Here is a 24,331-nt window from a genome sequence, read left to right on the forward strand (position 1 = left end):
CAAAGGGTTAAGTTGATATCCAATATCTCTGTTGATGTTATTTGGGTATTTTCATATTTCTAAGGCTTCCCTGTGTTTTGTTAAGAAGTATCCTGCGGTTTTGGCGATAACTCTGAATTTTTCCAATTCTATATTGTGTCCCGTAGTTTTGTAATTTTCTGCTACATGAATTGTTGTCTGCTACTTGATTGAATTGTATTTCTTAAAACCGTTTTGGATTAAGACTTGGGTGACATGATTCAATTATAGTTATACCATAGCTACATACTAGGAAACTTTCATCAACGTATCTGTGCCATTTTAATGGTTTGAGTTGGGCTACTTTGATGATACCAGGGTCGTAGAGTCGACACGGACAAAATTGAGGCCCATCGCGAAAACCCTCGACGCACATAGTCTACTGACGTATATGGTGAAAGAAAAGGAAAGCTAAGGAAGAATTTTCCCTTTAAATAGAGTCGGTATTGTATGAGTCGTCGATGTGTTTCCAGAATTGTCGTGGAGTTGTGAGAGTCGCTTTTTAGAGTCATTAGAGTTGCCTGACAGTCGTCTTTGCGTTGCGAGCTGTGTTGAATTATTATTACATGACATAGCCAAGTTAATGCAAGCGGTTTTCTACGCTTGACTTTGATATTTTAAGTATTTATGCAATATGTACCGCGCGTTGTGTAACGAGGATTATACTCTTCACTTGGTCGACATCTATCTCCTGCGGCCGGCCAGAGCGTGGTGCATCTTTAAGAGAAAAATCCCCAGTACGAAATTTTGCAATCCATTTTTAGCATACGCTTTCTTTGATAGCATTCTCCCCGTACACGTTACACATCTTTTTTCACGTTTCTGTTGCGTTTTCCCTTTTTTGAAATAGAAAAACATTACATGCCGAAAATGCTCCTTTTGCATGTCCATCTTTAAAATTATGTCAAACTAACAGATCAATATAAATTTTCAAAACTTTTAGCTAAAATGTAAGGTTAACTGTTAGATGTTAAGTCACGTTTTCTTTTTACGCTTTATACTGCAGTTAGTTGTCGCTATAAACTGTACGAACTTATTGGCCAACCTAATATTATAATCACTAGACTGCGGATTTTTATGCAAATTCATATTTTCGAGAACACAGTAAAAAGAGTAGAACTTCGGTAGAAAATTATTTTACCTATCAGGTATTATAAAAATCACTATAATTTGGATATTTTGCATATTTTTTCATATTACGTGCATTCTGTGCAATTTTGCACCTTTCAATTTCCTATAAATGCATAAAAATCCGCAGTCTAATAATCACTTATATCGTACTCTGTGTCAATCATCATTTGCCGCAACGCTATAAAATAAACAATTATACGAAAAAAACATCGTTATAAGTATTATATTTTAAAATATGAAATATTAGATTCATCTTCCATTTGGCGAACTCGCATGTTTAACGTTGATTGATAGTTATTGACGACGAGAAAAAGAAAAAGTTAGTGCTATCAGTACTGCGCAAGCCTGTCAATGCTAACGATAACAAACGCCAGATACAGAGAGTGCAGGGTCTACAGACGAAAATTTACGCTTTCAGAGATATTTTCAGTATTCTATCTGTCAGTATGCATAACCCATTTTTTCACGTTTTCATATCGCCGTGTGAACTGAATAATGTAAGGTATCGGGCTGTGAGCAGACTGAATCTTATAGTCGACGTCGTTCGATCTGCTGTACGTACACGATACACCTCGATTTTTCTCCGATGCATTACGAAACGTGGATAATATGCACGAGTTCGAGTTCGAAACTCCTATCCGTCCTGCTGTTCAAACAGGAATCGCCCTGCTTACAATTAGATGCTGACTGTAAAACGAACTGTATTCCTCCGACAACTTTTCCCCCCTCAGGAGAGGCATGTGGAAATCTATTGATCTGTGATCATATCTATTAGTTGTGTAATTTAATTTATGCATTTAGTACTTTCTGCCATACTTGGTAGCATAGTAATGAACCGTAAGTTAGAAATGAGGTTACTCGAGCTTTTGTGTCACTGTTATTTACACGAGTTTACACATTAGGGAGATCTGTCGATTAGAAACTTGAAAATTTTGCGGAAATACTGTGTTTGAAGGGTAACTACGTACAAGTAATTGAGAGTAAGTACTAGGGTGGTTTGAAAAGTTCACGGCCTAAGTATGAAGGATTGCAGCTAAGTGCTTGTAATTTTTACCGAATAATATGTAATTAATTGTGTACTAATGTATACAGTTTCGTGTCTCTGTCGTCATGTTTCTCCCTTTTAGAGCTAGTGAAGTAGAGGTATTTGCAGTAGACGGAGTAGAGATGGACAAAATTAGAAAACGAACAGCGATCCAATACCTGAAGATAAAAGACCTCACATCAAAGATCATTCAAGGATCTTGCAAAAATTATTCGAAATTCTTGCGAAAATCATTCAAGGTCCTTGCGGTGATGTCCTTTGTTACCAGGTACTGGATCATTCTTCACTTCTATTCGTCTCTTCTCCGTCGCTGTAAACACCCCTACTTCACCAGCTGTAAAAGAGGACAAAAAATTGACACAGCCACGAAACTTCGTACGTCGGTACACAAATGATCACAGATTACATCGTAAAAATTGCAAGCACCTAGCAGCAGTTCTTCCCACTTAGGCCGCGAACTTTTCAATCCGTCCTCGTATGTTTAAAAATGTAAAGTTTGTTTTGGCTCGTTGATCTGTCGATCGTTCGGGCTTGGTTGATGTTTGTACGAGGTGTACCGACTAGTTTTCGAAGAACCACCCTCACGTTGAGGGAAGAGAAATGTATGATGCGTTTAAACTGGATGATCCAGTTTATTATAAACTTGCGCTAATTTACAATAAGTATGTTGTGTGTGGATCGATCACGGTTGTTGTGTTCTAAATGACGTTACTTTGTGTTCTATACTTGAATGTGTTCTCACTTCCGTGTTTTATACTTGTTCTCTTCGTGTTCTAACTGTGTTCCGTGTTGCGTAGAGCTCAGGAGTTTGCCTCTGGATGGAATGCGGGTCTGATTTGGTCGTATCCCCATAAGGCCATCTTCTCTAATACAATCATCAAAGTAGGATCGTATACAGTGTCTCCCACTAATATTTGGACACTCTTTAGAACACTATAACTTTTTAAAAATTGAACCTAACGACTTGAGCTTGTGGGAGAAGTTAGAAGGATTAGTGTACTACTGTAGACGACGTATACAATATATTTTGACAAAATTGCAATTTGTGGGAATTGCGAAAAAAATTGTAAAGGTCACTGTTTACAACTTTTTTATCTGAGCTTGTAATGAAAATTTAAAACATACGTTCTGTAGATCTGTGTCAATTATACACATGCTGAAAATTTCATGGAAGCGGCAGGCATCGAAATATGTAAGAATCGTCAGATTTATTACAGTTACAGACCGAAAGTCCTGAAATAGTGCGATTTGCACAATTTTCAACCATTTGTAGTTTTAATTTTGAATAAATGGTTCTAGCCTTTTTATGTGATTTTTAATAGTTTCATCGAATGTGATGCATGCTGATTAGTCGCTCCAAGAAGTTGCAAACCACCAATCAGCGTGCCTAATTGATCTCTCTTGCGCCCTTAGCGCGTTGCCTTGGAGAGGGGGTGGCAATGGATTTGAAGAAGGTGGGAAGTGTTTGGCAACAGGACAGGATTTCCTCCAGGTTCTGACCGCATCAATCTTTCGTCTGTCACAATTAGAATCTGAGTAACCCTTCTGAAGGCGGCCCATTTTATGACACGTTTTTTGGCTATCAACGACGAGAGAACTACTTTTTAATTTTCGAACCGCTCAAAACAATTCGAGCTACACTTGGTTCTTCAAGCCGAATTAAACTCGACTCGGATTTTTCGAGTACTCGTACAGCTCTACTATCAGCCAATACATTTGCTGGAATTTCATTCCAATCTGTTTCCTTTTGGTAAAGATACGTTTGCGCCATGTTGATCTTCTAGTTGAGTTTTTTGAAACTATCAACGAACACTATAATTTTAAAGGTATCGGTGGCTGTAATTACAAGATATGTGCGATTTGACGTGAAATAACTGGCTCGTGGTTTGTCATGATTGCGTTCGACCTCGCAGAGACTAGGTAGAGGATAAGTAGGAGGGGAAATGGCGAAGGTGAAGAATGATGTAATCGATGCACAAGGGTAAAACCTGGCCGCGACACTTGGCCTTTGCATTACCCAACGATACTCAAAGCCATAGCAGCCTACGGGAAAGATGGCCACGCCCCTTCTTCTCTTCCTTTATCCTCAAGCTGCTTCTTCGCAAAAAGTGCTCGGGGAGAAAGATTGAAGAGAGATCAAGTTAGCGAAGGACGTGTTTGTCCTTGAGAAAATCGGCCAACCTCAAGCTCTTCCGGCTTAAGTTCGAGATACCTCTCGTTTCCTTATACAGGGTGACCCATTTTAATCTATAATATAAATGCTTATACTGAAGAAATTACGTTGAATTGGAAAACTTGCTTTCGAAAGATTAACAGGCAACCAAAGTATTCACGGTTGTTTTAAGCTCTAATATTTAAAATTGTTTGCATAAATTTTTAATTTTCGAAACGTATGTCGACGTGAAAATGTCCAAAAAGTGGGGATCCAGAGCAATTTTACGATACCTTCACAAGAATATAGAAATGGGTACTCGGTACTCGTAAAGGAGAACACTAAAGCGTGTGGGTGTATATCACTGACGATTAGTGGAGGAAAAGTCATTTAAAGGTTGTTTGTTAGGTTGTTAAAGGTGGACTTTGTATGTGATAATTGGTATATTTCTTTCTATAAACTGAAAAAGCGTAATGGGACAGGTTGGACTTCATATGTTGCATGATTTTGCTGAAAAATGTGAAAATGCTGCGATACAACGTATGTGAAATCAACAGGAATGTATTGAAAAATTCAAACTGACGTATTTCTGTTTCTAACTGAGATAGCGACAAAAACCAAAAGGTATTTCACTCGTTATTTGAAGATAAATCCGATGTACCCCTAAAATTACTCCTAAAGCGAACTATATTTTCTGCAGTGGAGCGTTGCCACGAAAAATTCAACATCCTCGCTCCACTGCAGAGGACATAGTTCGACTTATATCCGCCCCTGTTCATCTTGCGAATAATTTTAGCAGTGCGTTGGATTCACCTTTAACTGTCGAGGAAACTACCGTTTAACTTTTGTTCTGTAGGGTGAATCCGGGATGGAGAGAGGTTTGGCGGAATCAGCTGATAAAGGCGAGAGACGAGACAGTTTAATTATAATAAATAACTAATAATTTATTCTACACGGACACGAGTCCTATTCTCAGCCACGCTCCTTCAATGTACTTTTCTCACTCCCCTGTACGTTTTCCACACACTCTTTTTCCACACGCTATTCGTTTTTAAACTGTCCCTTGACGAGGGCGTTTCTTCTCTCCGCCAATTAGGGCTGTTTTCGGACGTACCCCTACGACGTTCCCCTTCTACCGCGATTTTGGCGGAAAAACCGTTTCGCCCGGGAACGTCGCTTTCTGTCCTTGACTTCTGGTGACCAGATTTATGGCACGTCTTACCCACGGTCACATCGGCACCATAAACCTGGCCACCGTCCCGATCGGCGCGGCTGACGACCACGTGGGCCGCCCCAAACCCTAAATTTTGCCTACAGTTCCTATGTCAATTAGAAACAGAGATACGATGGTTTAAATTGCGCTACGAACTTTCCGGACAACCAAATATGTATATGTAATATTGTACCATTTAATGGACTACCGTGGATATCTTGCACTCAACATTGTACCAGTAATATTTAAAAAAAGAAAATCTATGCGTTTTCCTTTTACTTGTATTATTACACAGAATGCAGCTGCAATCGTGACACAGTGTTTCGTCTTGTACTTCGAACAAGCTGTATGTTCGAGAGTGGTGGCGCTGAATTTTCGCTGGTTCGCTGGTGAGGTTTGGTTGGTGGTGTGATGTCGAAGTGATTGAATTCGAGTGTGCACGTATTTTTAATATATCAGAAAAAAAAAATACTTTATTTCTAGCGAGTGGTAATTTGATGTGGTGTGTGAGCGAAGTGAGTTGCTTGTATATTCGTCGTGTGCCGCGTTGGTGAGTTTATTTTATTAAAAAAGTGGATGGATAGGAGGTGGTGGTCTACGCCAATTAGAACGTGACTATCCCTTTGGACAGTCCTCCATGGCCCGCGAGCATACCGCCCACCCTGGAATTTCCAAGTTGGCAGGGAGGTGGTATGTCGCGATGGCGAGGGAATGGGGCCCAAGGGTAGCTCGTTCGTAACGGGACTTTGGGCGGTCAGAGTCAGACGCAAAAGGTTTTATGACGTGTCAATGTCTATTGAATGTTCACGAGTGGGCACCGGGAAGGCATGTGGCCCGCAGAAACTTCATTTCTCTACAGCCATAACACGCTTCCTGGGCTTCGTCGCCAATTTGAAAGGAAATTTGAATTAAAGCGAAGCAAACAAGGGGCGCATTCAAAAATAGCGTAAACAGGCGTCCATGTCATAAACCCAGTCCCTAACACACAAGATGGAAATAAGTGATTCCTTATGCAAAAATAAGTAAAACACACATCGTAAAATTATTTTAACATGTACCATATATGTAACTAACACTGTTTGAAACATTGCTGTATGCAAAGGTTGCATAGTTTCAGAACAGATTGTATCTATAAGAGGCCCAGGACGAAACGCACTTCTCTTCCTTTGGATTTCTCTTTATCTCCTCTTGCAATCTTAGTACCAACATACCGCCATGTAAATATACAATAACGTTATCTGTTTTACATATACTGTGCAAATACGTAATTTTGAACCTTCTCTTATTTTAACTTGCTTTATATGTATGTAATACATACATTTTTAATACGTTAGTATATAGTGTTGTACTTCACGTAAACATATCGTTTATTTTCTAGTAAAATTTGTGCTACAGTATTGAAAATGCGAATAGCTCATAGCTTCTGGTTTCGTTTCAAAGTATATGTTGGAAAGCAGTATATCTTCAGTTAATAGTAAAATAGTTACAAGTTCCCACACGATACACGAAGCCAGGTTATGTAGCAAATAACTTTGATGTTTATTTGCCAACACAGTTTGATAACGTTAAACAATTAGGCTTATAAGTGAGTTCAGTTTCTAATACGATATGATACGAAGTTCAGTGTTTCACTGAATGTTCACTTTCGAAGGCACTTCCAAGCCATTTCTGAAAGACCACTTGAAAATCCCCAAGTGGTCACAAATCGGAAAAACGTGACCAAAATCGAGTTTTCGTCTTGAACGGAAATCTATGAAATTTTGCATATGTGTAGGTTATTACAAGTTATCTAGTTTTTCAGAACAGATGAATCTTTCTCACGTTTTGCGATTGCTACGTAACAAAGTATCTTCTTCTTTACAAATTTTGCAACAAATATCTGAAACTAATTTTTCACACTTTAACTTTTCTCTTTGTTTCAAATTGTAAAAATTAGCATAGCATGTAGCAAATACGCCGCAGTCGTACGTAAAGCCACATTAATTCCACAATGAAAGCTGCTTTCTGCTTTACTCTGCAAAGGCGAAACCAAAAAAGAGTTCCGCGTTAAGAGAATTGTTCGATCGTTTCCCAGAGCTTGAATAGCTACTTTAAAGGCTTAATGTTCTATGTGCCTGCAACACGCGAATTTTGTTGAAACTTTTTTCTATTTGTAGTCGATCCACGTCGAATTGGATCAATAATTTCAAAGAAACTTTAAACCACGCCATATCTATACAAACATAACGATTTAAACTTCCTTTAAAAAATGTACCATTATACCCATTTCTTACATATGTACATACATCGAGACTGTACTTTGCGCTAAATAGTGATTTCAAACGTGCAAGTAACCTTGTAAGTATTTTAAGCGTGTGTTAATAATGTTAGTAGGTTTAAAACTATTTACCATTACTTCAATAGCGGATATATTTATTGAAATAAATCTTTTCATTATTATTATTGTTGTTCTTATGAGCCGTGCAGGTTCATTTCGTTAGATTTTTCAATATTTTAACATTGAATATCTTGAATACCGTTCAAGATGAAAAATCAATGTATTACATTATACAATATAATTTAATTTTTCGAGTCTATCAACTACTGTGACTGTCTAAGACAAATCGGTGATTATGATCTCAATTCTCATATAATTTGACGTAAAATGACTCGTACGTGGTTTTGTTGCATAGTATATCTGTTCTTTTTTCTTTCTAACAAGTGTGTTGCGTCGTGGAACTTGATCTTTTATGATTGATTATTGATCATTTTATGATTATGACTTGATCTTTGATGATTTTTAAATTGGAAGATGCTTTTCTTTAACCCCTTAACCTATGATTTTTTTCTTAACTATGCATCTAAGCGTGAGCCATTTAGTGTTTCAGTACTGTATCAGGTAACAAAATTTTATCTGTTATAAATTAATTACTTCTAGTAATTCTCAGTGTTACAAATTCAAACGAAAGTTAGGATTACAATGAATTTTTCTTATTAATGTAACTAATTTTGGTATATCTTAACTAGAATTTCTGTCAGGAGTGCAACTCGTTGTTACAGGTTAAGGGGTTAAGGGAAGTTTTTAATCCAAAGGATCCAAAACGTCGAATTTCTTTTAGTATACCTTGCCAAATTATTTTTGGAAACGTGAAAATTAATGTGAAACTTCTTATATTACACTTAATAATATTCGTAGTACAAAATTGTATTCTTTTATAACCAGATGTTTAGTTTGCATCGCTCTAAAGAGCTTTAATTAACTTCAGCTTATTTTGTATCATTAAACGGTAGACAAAACGACAACAAAGATCCCATGCTTAACAGGGTGTAAAATTCTTAAAAACTGAAATCAAACAAGCTACAATATCTGACTAATTGTAGGTTAGAAAATCATCCTACAATTCTCTCAAAACTATACTTTCCAAACTGACAAACGCGATATTTGGCTTTTCAGAACTGTTTCGAGGAGAATTTTCGTATAACTGTTATCAACAGTAATTTCTGGAACGTTTCTAATCAAAAATCCATTTTTAGATTTACAGTAATCTCCAAGTAACTGACGTAATTGCCCTCGGTTAAGGTTTTCCACAGTAAGTTCCATTGTTTCTTTTTTTTATTTGTGTTACCGTTCGGCAACAAGTAGAAGTGATAATTTTGAACATCCGATGTATCGTGTAACGAAGAACCGATACCATATCTTGGTTAATCACGAACAAACGTATTTCAGGATCACTTATCCGAGTAGTACTGTGCAATGTTCAGATTTCACGCGATCGCATACAGATGAGCGTTGAAAAGATTTTCGAACGCAAATTATTCGAGGATCGCACGAAAGAGGAAACTCGTAATCATATTCTTGTGGAAGTCGATTAATCGCGATGAAAAAAAGTCAGTGAATGTTGCGTGTTCTCTGTTGCATGTAGAATATCACGGCGCGACGTCTTTGAATTAGGAAGGCTGCAAAAAGTGGTCGTGCAGAAGGAACACTAAGGCTTTGTGAAAACAGGTCGTTATGCAAAGGAAAGAATGTGATGTTACATCGGTAAAGGAATCGTATTCACGTTCGCCTCTTTTCTACCACCGTATCATTAACCTCTCCACCATCCGATCCAAAAATATACTTTTCCTTGAAATGCTGCAAAACCGTAAGACTGTAGGTTAGCAGGACAATTCCAAGTCCAAATCCATGTTTATTGTATATAGGGCGTTCCGTAACAGTTGGTAGAAAATTTTAGGGGTGGTCCTACAAGCGAAAATAAGACGAAAATCAAGAATAACACGATTGCGTTTTTGAGCCTCAATTTTTCAGGTATTCATATCTACGAACAAAGCGAAGGACAAGTGATGTCAGCAATCATGAATAGAGTGGGAAGTAACGGTAGTGTGTTGGTACTTTCGTGAGACATTTCGTATCACCGATTACACTTTTTTCGGAATGTATGATCACTACTACTGTTCGTTCGAAATAGGAATAACCTCGCTCTCGGGCCGATTTTCGTCCGTTCTGCGCATAGACAGAGAGCGTAGCAGAGGGTAAGACGGAGAAAAACGTAGGCGATTAAGTGGAGGTTTGGACGTTCTAGTGGTTCTAGCCCTGCCTTAGGCACGTCGCATGCGCGAAACGAGGTTCAGTCTTATTCTTATTTTGTTATATTCTTATAATATATGTAGTATCGGGGCCTCCATACCCAAAAAATAGGAAACCGATACGGGACAATAGAGAGGGAGTGGTTGGCGTAGCGCGCAAAGCCTCGGCTTGCTAAGCCGAAGGTCCCGGGTTCGATTCCCATTTGGGTCCCTCAATATTTTTCCCTAGGTTCCTACAAATGGGGGCTCGGCCGGGATGGGAGGTATCTACGGCTACACGAAGCCAGGCGCTGTGAGATGAAAACATGTGAGAGGGTGCACGTCTCCCAAAAGAGTTGAGAAACAGAGTTTCGGCTGAGAAGAGTGGCCACTGTGTGGAGGGAGTGTACCCGAAAGTGTTGAGTTTTGTCGAGGTGTTGAACTCTTAGGACATTATTCGAGGGCGAATGTCAGTTCAGGATGGTCGAGTGTAGTATCGGGGCCTCCATACCCAAAAAATAGGAAACCGACACGGGAGAATAGAGAGGGAGTGGTTGGCGTAGCGCGCAAAGCCTCGGCTTGCTAAGCCGAAGGTCCCGGGTTTGATTCCCGTTGTTTTGGGTCCCTCAATATTTTTCCCTAGGTTCCTACATATATAATATCTTATATTCAAGGTTTACTCTTATTTTGAACGAAGAGTAAATACATTCTGTCATGAACCCGGAGAGGTAGAATTTATCAGATAACTGATTTTATTATTACTACAGGTCCGATGATCGGAATTAGAGCGTGACTTCAAAACACCAACTTTTTTTCTCGTCTGAAAATGCGTGCGCGAGGGTAGATATAATATCGGCAAAAATTATTATTGGTTGTTTCTATCGCGAGGGTATGGGTATCGGAGGTTTAACTGGTTATTGGAAGGGTGGAGGTGGTAGTTCTGGAAAGTACGGATTTGTGGGAGGGGTGTAATTCATGGCGGAGGTCCCTTGAAGCCCACGGACTAGCTAATCCTCATGTTTTTGCCTAAGTCACGTACGTTCAAGTGGGTTCGAGAATTCGGAAAGGAAACAATGGTGACATTTTCCAGAATTCTTGGAAGAGAAAGTTTTAGTGTATCTAACAATTCATATAGTGTTCCATCACAAAATCGTTGCTCGAGTGGGCGTGGCTTACTGCTGGAATATCCCTTCGTGCTCGAGTTTGTCTAACCACTTCACATAGAGCTTGTTCGAGATCGGTTCTGCTATACACCGTAATATTCGCATGCACATGCGTATGCACGAAATGAAAGCTAAATAAAAACAAAGCTCGTCTTGTGTTTTCGCAGAGCTTTGATATATGCGTGGACAATTTCGTCTTCGTCAAACAGTCTTCCTTAACTTTTATTTTAGCTTAGTTTTATTTTAGATCGGTTTAGCTTACTTCAATTGTGTTAATGTAGCTTAGTTTAGGGTCACGTGTTTCATCGCGTGAACGATATGCGAACGTGCTTGTAAAATATTATCTTTTTATTCTGGGACAGCAATTTTTTTAAAGACTGCAGCGGTATTTGTGCATTTTTGTGGACATTCAACGGCCCGGCAATCACAGTGCACGTATGTATGTTTGTGCAGCGAAGACTTCAGATAATCGCAATATGCGCGTGTGTGTCTGATATCCATGAAAAGGTTTTTTCTTTTTTTTAACTGAAAAGGCATTCACCCTTTCTATTCGAAAATTCCGTCGCGCGAGTTTCGACATGCCCTTCTGGATTTTTACGAGTAGCCAGGTTTAACGTCGTTCTACGGTGTACATTTGATTTTCAATGTAAAATGTTCGCGAAATTGTGTCAGCTCTTGTGACAGTTTCTATTACCAGGTAAAGGGGTCTTTCTTCGCTTGGTATGACACTGATTTACCCGTCGCACGGCTGCCTGGCCTAGAACAGTGCATGAAAGGTGCCAGCTTCAGGCGCACATTTTAATTGTTACTAATTAAAGAACAAAGCCCCAAACGCAACTTTTTTATTCTTGATTTTCGTCTTATTTTGGCTTGTAGAATCGTCCTTTACATTTTCTTCCAGGAGTAGCCGAACACCCTGTGTAAGATAAGGCAGGAAATAGAATGAAAAAAGTAAACAAGTAAAAATAGTACAAAAAGTGGTAGCAAAGTTTAGCAAAATGTATACTTTCACGGTTACCTGAGTTTGAGGGAAAGGTTAAAAAGATTCACGAACGGAACTGAATTACTTATATTATTTCGTGGCTTTACGGCTGTTACGAATCGCAATGTGCTTGTTGCGAAACCGATAATTGTCCCCCTTTTTGAGTCAGACCATTTAAGAAATCTACTCGGGATAGGGGACTCAGGTAGTGCACGGAATGTTGACTATTAACGCACAACAGTTTGTTACTAAAACTATATATATGTAAATGAACGCGAACAGAGCGCGAAATGTCTAAGTTTACCGATCGGAAAATTGTGTGTGGTGTCCTGTGGTGTTCGCTATTTTATAAACTACGTGTGTGTTGTGAAGCTGTCGTAGCTGGTGGAAGTGTGTGGTGATTGGTTTTTTGGGTGTGTCTGGTGGTGGTGTGAAAGTGGGGAATTTGTTCTTACATATGTTATATTGCTTGGTGATGTCGAAGGTCTATTTATTATTTTAGGTCATGTGGTGTTCAGGTGTGAGAGGCGTCGAGTTTTTGGGTGTCGTAAAGTAATTTTCGTCCCGGCTAAGACCTTGCTCTTTAGGACGTGCTGGTTTATCGGGAATACCGATGTATCGTTCGGCTCGTCGGTACGGCCGAACAACCCAAGCGACGTCTGTTACGCAAGTGACACGGCTATTAGATGTTTCAGAAATCGTCAACTAGAAATCTGTTTAAGAGAAAATTCAATACAAGAGGTTTAAAAATAAGAGGCACTCAAAAATAGCGTAAATGCATGTGTGTAGTAGAGTTAAATTCTTAATCCCATGCATGGTTACCGGCTGTTTCATGCCTGTGAACGACTGGGTTGGGATATTATACGACCAGCGAGGTCGATCCGTACATACGCCTTCATTAACGACTCGACACATTATAAATTAAGTGAAAAATCCCGTAAGGTACATATAATAGAATGTTGATCAATGTGTTCCAAAAAAGAATTCGTAGGGAGAAAAAAGAAAAATTTAGTACAGACACTCTGAGCTAAAGCCGTCTATGATAATAGAAATAAATAAAAAGAAAAATACATCCAGCTGATAATAATGATTGTCGTTGTGTCCCTTTAAGAAGCCAGTCACGAGCGTTATAACAGAATATGAAAAAAGTTGTACTGTCACTTTTGTGGCTTTTCATTTCTGTTCGCAATAACGCGACCAGTTCGTCCCGAATTGTCCCCGAAATTGTTTGATTTTTCGTACCCTCGTACTCGTTTGCTCTCCACAAAATTGCGTTCTCCTGGAGACCCCTTAACTTCCTTCGATAACCGTGTTCGTACCAGAGCAAATATTTTGCAAGCACCAGAAACATTTGAATCGCAAATTAATTTCTGCGACAGCGATCACTTTCCAAGGGAAGACACTCTCCTTGGTGCATAGAATGAACATCAAAATAGTAGAAAGAGTTGAACTTTGTTTTTTTTTTTTTCATTTTCTTTGTATTCCTAGCGTGAAAAAAAGTGACATTTATGTCTCTAAACTCAGAATGCTTACATTTTCATTTCAAAATAGTTCATCTTTTCTCTGGTTTCTGTTGCAGAATTTTTAAGGATGTGAGCAGTCAAACCAACGCAAATGCCCAACAAGGCACGGCTCCGTCAAGAGTGGTCTCCCCAGTCCCCTATAGATGTATTGTAAGTACACCATCACATATTTACGAGCAAAAGATACGAAGATGTAACATAAACGAACATGACTTTGATTCTTAGAAAATATACGAAAGACATCAGTTCCTTAAAAATTAGAAATAGAAGTATGTACGAGGGCGGATTGATAAGTTCGCGGCCTAAGCGGGAAGAACTGCTGCTAGGTGCTTGCAATTTTTACGGTGTAATCTGTGATCATTTGTGTACCGACGTACGAAGTTTCGTGGCTGTGTCAGTTTTTTGTTCTCTTTTACAGCTGGTGAAGTAGGGGTGTTTACAGCGACGGAGAAGAGACGAATAGAAGCGAGTACCTGGTGACAAAGGACATCACCGCAAGGACCTTGAATGATTTTCGCAAGAATTTCGAATAATTTTTGCAAGGTCCTTGAATGATCTTTGATGTGAGGTCCTTTATCTTCAGGTATTAGATCGCTGTTCGTTTTCTAATTTTGTCCATCTCTACTCCATCTACTGCAAATACCTCTACTTCGCTAGCTCTAAAAGGGAGAAAAATGACGACAGAGGCACGAAACTGTATACATTAGTACACAATTAATTACATATTATTCGGAAAAAATTACAAGCACTTAGCTGCAATCCTTCATACTTAGGCCGTGAACTTTTCAATCCACCCTAGTACATATTTCATTATACAAAGTGTCTCCGAAATCATGGTACAAGCGGCCGGGTGGTGATTCTATATGTAGAAATAAGTCGAAAAAGAAGTGGAATATTTTTTCGTTTAAGCCCTTGTTTCGGAGAAAAATGAGGATATTAAGATATTAAACTTTTTAGAGCAGCAGTTTTATATTTTTTCGAATGAACACGTATCCTTTATTTGATACTTATAAATAGCCTAAACAATAGCCTGATAAGAAATTCACATTGAAACGCAGAAACATGAAATTGTTATACGGATAATCAAATTTACATAGAAAAATTTGTACACTACAGAGTACTTCAACTAATTTGCATACTTTAAATAATTATAAAATTATGTGTAACATGAGAAGTTATTATATGCAAAAGTTCGTTTGATTAGATATTTATAAAATATTTTATTACTGCATTTACAGAAGTTATCTGTAATTAACAACAAACTAGTTTTTTAACTTTTAACCGTAATTATGTGAAACGACATTGCTTACAAAGTGTTCTCATAGGCGAACTATAGCTTTCACAAGAATGTCCGTGACTGGATGGTCGTTGTTTTCTGCAAATTCTAATTGAGCCAATTCGCGAGATAAGGTCTTCAATTTGAACGTAACGGACATGGCAAGGAGTCACGAACCGGTCGACAGGACCCGGATGCTATTAAAACGCGGAGACCGTGTACAACGAACTATATTGTCCTAAAATTGTACTTATTATAACAGCAATTATTTCGTCGGATTTACGACGGGCATTAACGGCCTAACTGAAAAGCTGCGTGGAATAGACCTCTTGTAAGAGGTTAATAGACCATTATAGTCGAAAATATTTCCTTGTAATATGAAAATGATTATAAGACTAAAGTAAATTAAAATAGTTGAAAATTATTCAATTTAATTTTTTGACTATTTGAAGAAAAACTGATGAAACGTAGCACGCTATAATTACCTAAAATTTCGTAACTTACAATTTTTACAATATTTACCACCATGCATGCCTAACGACTTCATCTCGCACAGTCTGTAAGAAAATTACCAATAATTTTCGTTATTATGTCGAAAATCAAAATTCCAATTTATCCGTGTTTTATAGTATTATTCCCAGTGTTAATGCCCGTGGTTGTGGCGATTAACTTTCGAGCTTTGTGGATGTTTGCACGATGTTGTGCCGTCTAGATACTGGTTCGAAGGACCACCCAAATGATTGGGACTTGTAAAAACTGATCTATGGTATCGCGTGATGTGAGCTCGTTTCTCCTTGGTTCTCCTTGTTCGTGGTGGTTGAACGACTACTCGACGACTCAACTCTCCGACGTCGCGTCTCGGACGTCCGTGAGAGGGATTTTTGTTGGGACACGCTGATTGGTTAATGGTTAACGATTGCATTTACCAGTCAGCATGTCTAATATCGTCTTTGCCGCCCTTCCAGTGCGCCCTTAGCGCGCTGTCACCTTGGAAGGGTGGGAGACGGTCGCGAGATGTGGGCGGAAGGTCCCAAAAATCTGGAATTTCCTCCGGGTGACTAATCGGCAAGCGGACCGTTACATACAGATGTGCCGTTCGGAAATTCGTGGTTTATGGTATGTTCGTAGGCTATTGAGCGCGAGGGACACAAATTACTAAAAATCTAGCAAAGCAATTCTAGAGACCCTCGCAGGATGTAATTAGACCCGTGCAAGAAAACGAAAATCCTGAACTCAAAAATAACCGTTCCCGGTCGATCGTGCCATAAACCGTTTCTACAGAAAACCTAACACCTAGTTTATAGATATACATTACCGGCCAAAACTTTGGAATCACCTGCCAATTTACATCAATATTGAATCCGCTACTAATTCTTTATTGATTTGAACGGGTCGATCGTGCCATAAACCGTTTCTACAGAAAACCTAACACCTAGTTTATAGATATACACTACCGGCCAAAACTTTGGAATCACCTGCCAATTTACGTCAATATTGAATCCGTTACTAATTCTTTATTGATTTGAAATTGATGTTGTGGAGATCAACAGCACTTTACCTCATTTCAGTTGATTTGAACGATAAAAAATTCGTTAAAAAATTATTATAAATGCTACCTTTTTTTTTGAGAATTTTGGTGCAACTTGCAATGCATAGTGATTCTAAACATTTGGTCGGTAGTGTACATACCAAGGACAGAAATATGTGGACACCTTTCAAAGCAGTATAGCTCTTTTTAAAATTAGATTAAACAGCTTGAGCTTTTTGAATACGTTAGAAGGATTAGTTTACTACATGACGTGTAAAGAAATTTTGTAAAAACTGCGATTAGACGGAATCTCGAAGAAAATAGCGAAGGTTGCTTTTTACAACTTTTTTTATCTGAGCTCGTAATGAAAATTTAAATCATACGTTTTGTAGATCTACGTTAATTATACACATGCTGAAAATTTCATCGAAATCGGTGGATGGAGAAACAAGCGACAAGCATCGAAAGAATCTTCAAATTTGTTACAGTTATAGGCCGAAAGTCGTGAAATAGTGCGATTTTCACAATTTTTAACCGTTTGTAACTCACTGTTAGCCACAGTTGGAAAACCAAAGAACCATTAACGTTATTCTTCGTGGATCAAGAACCAAACGACTATAATAAAGAAATTTACAAACTAAAACACCTTAATACTACACTGTTCGCCAAAAAAATTGCAACATTTAGAATTGGGAGTTGCATAAATCTGGAAATCACATGTTTTTCGAGCTAATCTGAGGAAAAAACGACCTTTTTTAATAAATAAAGCCTTGTTAAACCAAATTTTAATCATTTATCTCTTTCAGTACCCCAAACAATATATGTAAATTTCGGATTTGTGCAATTTCAGTTTTAAGATGTTGCAATTATTTTGACGAACAGTGTATAGGGGAGAGTCGTGCAGTACCGGCTAAAGCTAGATCTCGTTTATACTGTTAGTTGACTGCACTATTGATGGAAAAACAAGCGACGTTCTTTTTTCTTCAGTATTACCAGAGTTCTAAGACGTTTAATGTTTACGCTGGTGTTCCGTACGACAAAAGTTATTTTTCATAGCTGATTTCTAACTTTTCAGGTAATTCAATAATTTTGTTATAGTACGTACATTATTTTTAGACTATTAGGTACATATAAATGACCCGGTTTGTGCAATTTGCTTTGTATATTATGCATTAAACCTAAAAGTTTTTCCACGTGCATGTCGTAAAGTACCGGCCACCTTATAGTCGTCCAGTACCAGCTAAATTTTTTTTTTTATTTTTTCCTATAATTCAAGTCGTTAGGTTCTTTTTTTTTCGTTTTTCTGCAGAAAAATGTCCGAAATGAGCAAGCGTATCTTCTGATTTTATGAAAATTGTTAAAAACATCAGTCCTGCAAATATTTCAGAAACAAGGATAACACAGAGAAAACGACGGACGCAACAGTCTGAAATTCTAACATCAGAGAAAAAATTGAAAGCAAAAACAAGAAAAGCTGAGAAAATACCAAGGAAAAATGAAAAAATCAAGAGAGGAAGGAAGTTACGAGAAGAGATAAGTAAGAAAAAAGATAGCTCACGCAGAAGGAACCTAGGTATTGACGATTAAAATCTACCAACCAAGTAGCTGGCCGGTACTGTACGACAATTTTTCGTACGCTGCAAATTACAACTTTTTTATTTCTACGAATTATTTATCTTTATGAGAAAATTTAAGAAAAACCATTTGTCCCCTTTTATCAAGCACCCTTTGTACTACAAATTACTTTTTTCGATAAAAGCTCTATTCTATTTTTAAATTATTCATCACTTAGACATTAAAATCTACCAACTAAGTAGCTGGCCGGTACTATACGACAATTTTTCGTACGCTGCAAATTACAACTTTTTTATTTCTACGAATTATTTATCTTTATGAGAAAATTTAAGAAAAACCACTTGTCCCCTTTGTACTGCAAATTACTTTTTCGAAATTTCATTTTTACCAACATTAGCCCAAGTTATAGTACAAAAACTTAGAGTGGCCGGTACTGCACGACTCTCCCCTAATAGAAGTGAGCCACTACGCAGGGAAAAGGAAATATCTCGATGCTTTCGTTGTCAAAAATAGTGGACGTACCAAGAAATATCGTAGAAAACCATATTGTGTGAAATGTGCAGAAAATCATCCTACGAATGCTTGCACCAAAGCAAAAGATATTCCAGCAGAATGTACATTGTACAACGGCCCCCATCATGCAAATTACAGAGCAAGCGTGCAGCGTATACAAATAGAAACCTACAAAAAGCAAAAGGTAAATCAGAGAGAAATGTAAGAACAATCCGATGTCAAATAATAAGAGAAAACTTGAGCTATGCTCAGATAAGAAAAAGTAATACAGATGAACTCAATAACAATACTACCATAACGCTTAATCAATTCCTACATAAATTTGAAGCACTATTTAACCAATTTATTAATCAGAATAGCATGATTATAAATTCGTTTGTTTAAATTGTAAACATTGATAAAAAAGGAGAACACATTATGATAATAAATCGCAGCTTAACACTTCACCGCCCGGAATTGGCTCTTTGCTGCCAACGCCTACCGACCGGGAGCCTATTAATCGGTTTTTTGCTGCCAACGCTTATGGCTCTTTAATGTTATTAAACTTAATTACTCTATATAGAGAGAAAGCGAACGATATAAAAAGCACTTTCCCGAATTTTCATTTAAAATCTTTATAGCTGTAAGAATAAGCGCTTCTATTCCTGCACGATAATCAAAACCGAGCCAGTACTAGCGATGTATCCGCGCGCGTATGATCCGGTCGGAAGTGCCTAGTAAGTTCGAGCGGCCGGTAAAGACTTATGAAATGCCAATGGTTTATTGCAACGAAAACAGGAAATAGAATGTGTTGCGTCGTAAACAAACGAATATTTTCCGAATCTTCGTCGCGGTCAATAGACCGCTATCAGGGTGGCCTCACACGAAGGTCCGCACCACAAGACACAAAACGGCCATCGTAAGGCATACAAGACACAAACTGGCCTCTGTAAGGCGCACAAGACACAAAATTGCATTCGTAAGAAACACATCAAAATACAAAATAGCTCTCGTGAGACAATTGCATTCTCACACTCAGTAGAATAAGCATATAACTATACATATACATCTTACATATGTTTAGTATAAAATCCAGGGTGTATTTTTGCTATCCAACAATCATCCGTACAGTCCACTAGTATCTTGGAAAGACTTTATCTCGCGATAAGTTCGATGTCGTGTCATCTATTTGTGTCGACGTTGTGATGCACAACGAAATGATTTTTCAATGAACAAAAGATATTAGGTGTACAAATCAATTCGTGGCCTTTGTTTCCTGAATTTGTTATTTATTTAAGAAAAACCAAAGTACAGTTCAGTCTTGGAAATAATCTCCATCACTTGTTATACATTTATTCCATTTCTCAGGCAGTTGGCGAATTCCCTTTCGAAAAAACGATGGCGGTTTCGAGCGTGTAAAATCAGCAATGCTGTTATTGACATCTTCGTATGTTTTGAATTTTGAATCGGTTAGATGGTGCTGAAGTGAACGAAAGAGATAATAGTCTGGGGAATAAGCCGCACGAGGTAAAATTTCCCATTACGAAGACATTTCGCTTCAAGAGCACTTTTCTTAAGTTGAAATGCAAAAAGGATGCAGTGTCTAATATACTGTTTATCCGACGACATAGCGTCCTCCGCTGTTCCTTACGTTATGTCATTAGTCACATCGAGTCCGATAGTGTTTTGTTTTGCTAATAGAAGCAACTTCAGAACTCTAACACAGCGGGAAAAAAGATTCAATTCAAAGTAAATAGATATTTACTAATAGGTATGTAGCGACCAGCTACAGCGGAACATTTGGCGAGCAGACTACCAGCACGGTTTATGACGTGCGCGCTTGAAAGGCTATTTTTGAGGAAACCGTTTTTAGCTTATTTAATTTCTAAAAATTCGACAATGCATGTCCGCGTAGAAACGTTCTCCGACGGCCTCAATAGCAAATTGCCGCATCATAAACCAAGGGTTTCCGAAAGGTCAGCCGTACGAGGCCCAGAGGCCCGAACCGGCAGGTCACGAGTACTTGACCTGGAGGAAACTCAGCTGCCCGCCAAGTGACGTCAGGGGAAAAACCTCCCCCGCCAAGTCGCACTGCGGTCCCCGAAAAAGCGCGCCAAGGGCACAAGGGACACGCAGCGACTTGGGGAAAGAAATTACCTGATTGGTTAACACCGACGCGACGGGTTAACCAATCAGGTACGATTAACAGACAGCCAAAAGTTAATAAGAAAAAATAATATCATTTTATGTGAAAGATTTCAAAACAGCGAGCGTCGACCCTGGACGACTATATTCGCCATTAGTATCGAAAGGGTTAAAAAAGGGAAGACGAAACGGATGACTGAAACCAGTAAATGTAATAAGTGCGACACACATTTACAACTAAAATACGTCGACTCCCTAATTAATTACCAAATTTCGTACCTCTGCACGACTTCAAATTCCCAAAACTCTAAGCACACAGTAACGTGCTCTCGCAAGCATTCTCACCGCGCGCAATTTTTTGCATACCAAATTCCCTACCGAGGAAAACAAAAGAAAAGAAGAAACAAACTCGAATTAAAATTCTCTTTCTCAAGCAGCCGAAAGAAAGAAGGCGAAAAAGAAAAAACTGAAAATGAAAGAGCAGAATTCGGTGCATCTAGCGCTAGTACCAGTTGCTCTCGCCCGCTTATGAATTCTCCGCGTGGCGGCGAGTCAACTGCCGGCTCCATTATGAAGATTCGCAGTGTCGCGTTCGGCCGCGCGTCGCGTTATTAAGCTTCGCCCGTTCAGCCGTGTTTTTTATTGTGCGCCGCTCGCCGCCAAATGAAGCCGGCGAATTTAGGCGGTGCAAGAAACGGTGGGGCTACGATGAGAGGGGAGCGAAGAAAAGGCGCGAGAGGGGGAGGAAGGAGAGAAGGGTGTAGTATGGACAGGAGAGGGTGGAAGGAAAGGCGGGTTGGCAACGGGGGATTGGACGAGGAAGAAAATTAGTTTGAGTCTTTGAGGAAGAAAGACAATGGGAGCTGGCTGGTCCACGGGGCGGAAAGTAGATCTTCAATTTTCATCTCTCTGCCGCGTTCTTTTTTCCCCTCCGTCCTTTTTCCGCAGCCTCGCGGCCGCTCGATGTAATGGCCGCGCGCCGGTCTCTGCTGGGTAACGCTTCATAAATAGTTTTAAATTACACCAGCCCGTAAATCAGTCTTCTAATAAGATTTTCCCCACTCTCTCTCCAGTGAAATCCGCTTTTCGCGGCGTTTTAAACGCTTCTCGTTTCTCGCCAACAGCTCGCCCTATCGTTCCTCCGCATCGATGCTATTCTTTCATTGCCGACGCAGCACAGCCGAGAAGATATTGTGGGAATAGTAGTTTTATTAATCGCCCGTACAGGTTCACGGTTGCTGAAGGCTGGATACAATACAGTGTAATTCTCGAGACACCACTATGCTGGCCACTGTTCAATTCTGACACGTCGTCGGGAATCGATTGAAAATGTGGCGACTCTGTGATCGCCTGAACTTTTTGCTATTAACCTTTTTTGTGTTCTGGGCTCGCGCGGGTTTATGATACGTCAATTGCTATTGAGATGCACGAAGAAACTCCAAATTCTCCGCTTTTATGAGAGGTTTGGAGCCCTCCTGACAATAAGGAATAATTAACGAACGAAAACATTAAACGCGTATTCAAACCTTAATCTAAAAAATAGCAGAGAGTCGCGTCCGTATCGTAACCTGGTCTAACTTAACACTTTACCGACCGGTAGCAGTTGAACACCCTACGCACTTCCGACCGTTCACTCGGCCACAGATACATCGCTGACACCGGCTCTGTTTAGACTCTGGACTCTAGGCTATCGCGCGGGAATATATGCGCTTTTTCTTATACCTATAGAAATGTTAAATCAAATTTTGTCCGATTAATAGGCTATCGGTCGGTAACCGTCGGCGGCAAAAAAGCGATTAATAGGCTACCGGTCGGTAAGCGTTGGCGGCAAAAAGCCGATTAATAGGCTACCGGTCGGTAAAGTGTTAAGTATCCTTAACACGTATTCAGAACCTTTTATTTCAATAGATGACATAAAAGAATGAATTAAAAGGAACTTTTGCGTCGCAAACAGGGCTTCTCGGGGCTTTTCAGGGTTTCTAATTTCAATTCTTTTGTGTTTACTTTTCCTTTCGAAGCGATGTCGAGGACCAGAAAGTGTTTTATGGACGCAGAAACTCGACGATTCTGCATGCCAAACGCCTTCTTCGTGCCCGTACATTTCCTTCAATAGCAGTACACTACACTACACACACATACACATTTCAGTCCCGTTTGGACTGATCTTCCTCCGGGCCTCACACCCCGCCGCGATGTCATACCACCACCCTGTAAACTGGGGAAATCCAGGGTGGGCTGCGTAATCCCTACTTACGGAGAACAGTCCATGACGAGGAAGGGTTCCTATTCGTCTTCATAGGACACCCCCTCAACACACAGTTTAACGTAAAATAGCGCAAAGAGGCCAACGCGCCGCAATGTTCACCAATAGTCCAAAAAGATCATATAGCAGTTCACGTTAAAAGTAGTTGATACTTACATTTTTACACTCAACAATTAATTCAACTCACAATACTAAATTGGCAACACTGACTTTAATAAAGATTAAGAATCGCGTCACAACAGAAACTGATTAAATGTTAGTGCTGAACAAGTGATGAACAATGTAATGAAAAATGTAAAACAACACGTAACAAAATATTTAGAATGTAACGGTGGAACGTTTGAGCATTTGTTGTAGATGTTTAAAAAAAATGTTAAATATTTCGAAAATTATTGAGTTTTTCATGATTTTACCTTAATACTTTTTTATTCATAATGGCACGAGGAATGAATTCATACAAAAAAATTATAAGGTTCTATTTAAAACACAAATGCAATTGCATTTTGCAACTGCATCGATGCAAAAGTCGCACTGCAATATATAATCGAGCTTGTTAAACGATGCAAAATTTTCCTCTACTGTTTTCTTCTATCTTGACTAGAAACAGAATTATAGTCCGGCCCAGTTACAAGACTCACCCTGCTGTAAACGTCTATCCAAGTTTTGATCTCTCGTTAGGCCACTCCTCAATTATATTAACATTAAGCTCAGCAATAGTAGAAAAAGAAATGCGACCGTCCCTCTACAACGCAAAAACAAGCTGGCCTTCTTCCAGAACACGCATTAGCGTAACTGTAGACCTAAAAATCCCATTAAAGGCGGAGGACAATGTAGATCTGGCGGTAGAACAACTAACGAAGGTCCTCAAAATCGCTGCATATCAATCCATGTCACAAACCAAAGTAGAAGGTAAAAACACAATAAACTATACGATATTTATAAGAAAAAAAAATGGCAAAGTCCATGCACGCCAAGGATAAGAGGAAAGTAAATAAATTATCCAAAGAACTAAAAAATATTTTCTACATAATGATAGATTTATTTATTTATTTATTTACTCAGCCTCACGGCGTAAAGAAGGAACTTAGTTTACAGTTATCTTATATTAATCCATACTCATTCATCCATGCATCCATAGACCAACCTATTCTTATATTCTTATGCATATCTGCTCCGATTCCATCTCCCTACTCTTTTCCTTCCTTTCCCTTTCTAGCTTTCTTAACCAGTTCAGAGGTTTTTCTGTCCCCCATTCATCCATTACCTCCTCCAAGCTGACA

General features: G+C 38.9%; 1 protein-coding gene across 1 annotated transcript in view; it reads left to right on the forward strand.

Moving 5' to 3' along the window:
- The first annotated feature begins 13,863 nt into the window (after positions 1-13,863).
- LOC108577700 (heparan sulfate glucosamine 3-O-sulfotransferase 5) overlaps positions 13,864-24,331 on the forward strand; it is a 35,579-nt gene continuing 25,111 nt past the window's right edge. The window contains exon 1 of the mRNA XM_017940890.1: positions 13,864-13,922. Within this exon, the coding sequence (XP_017796379.1) occupies positions 13,864-13,922 (59 nt within the window). The remainder of the gene's footprint in view (positions 13,923-24,331) is intronic.

The sequence above is a fragment of the Habropoda laboriosa genome, unplaced genomic scaffold (assembly GCF_001263275.1).
Source record: "Habropoda laboriosa isolate 0110345459 unplaced genomic scaffold, ASM126327v1 scaffold786, whole genome shotgun sequence".
NCBI lineage: Eukaryota > Metazoa > Arthropoda > Insecta > Hymenoptera > Apidae > Habropoda > Habropoda laboriosa.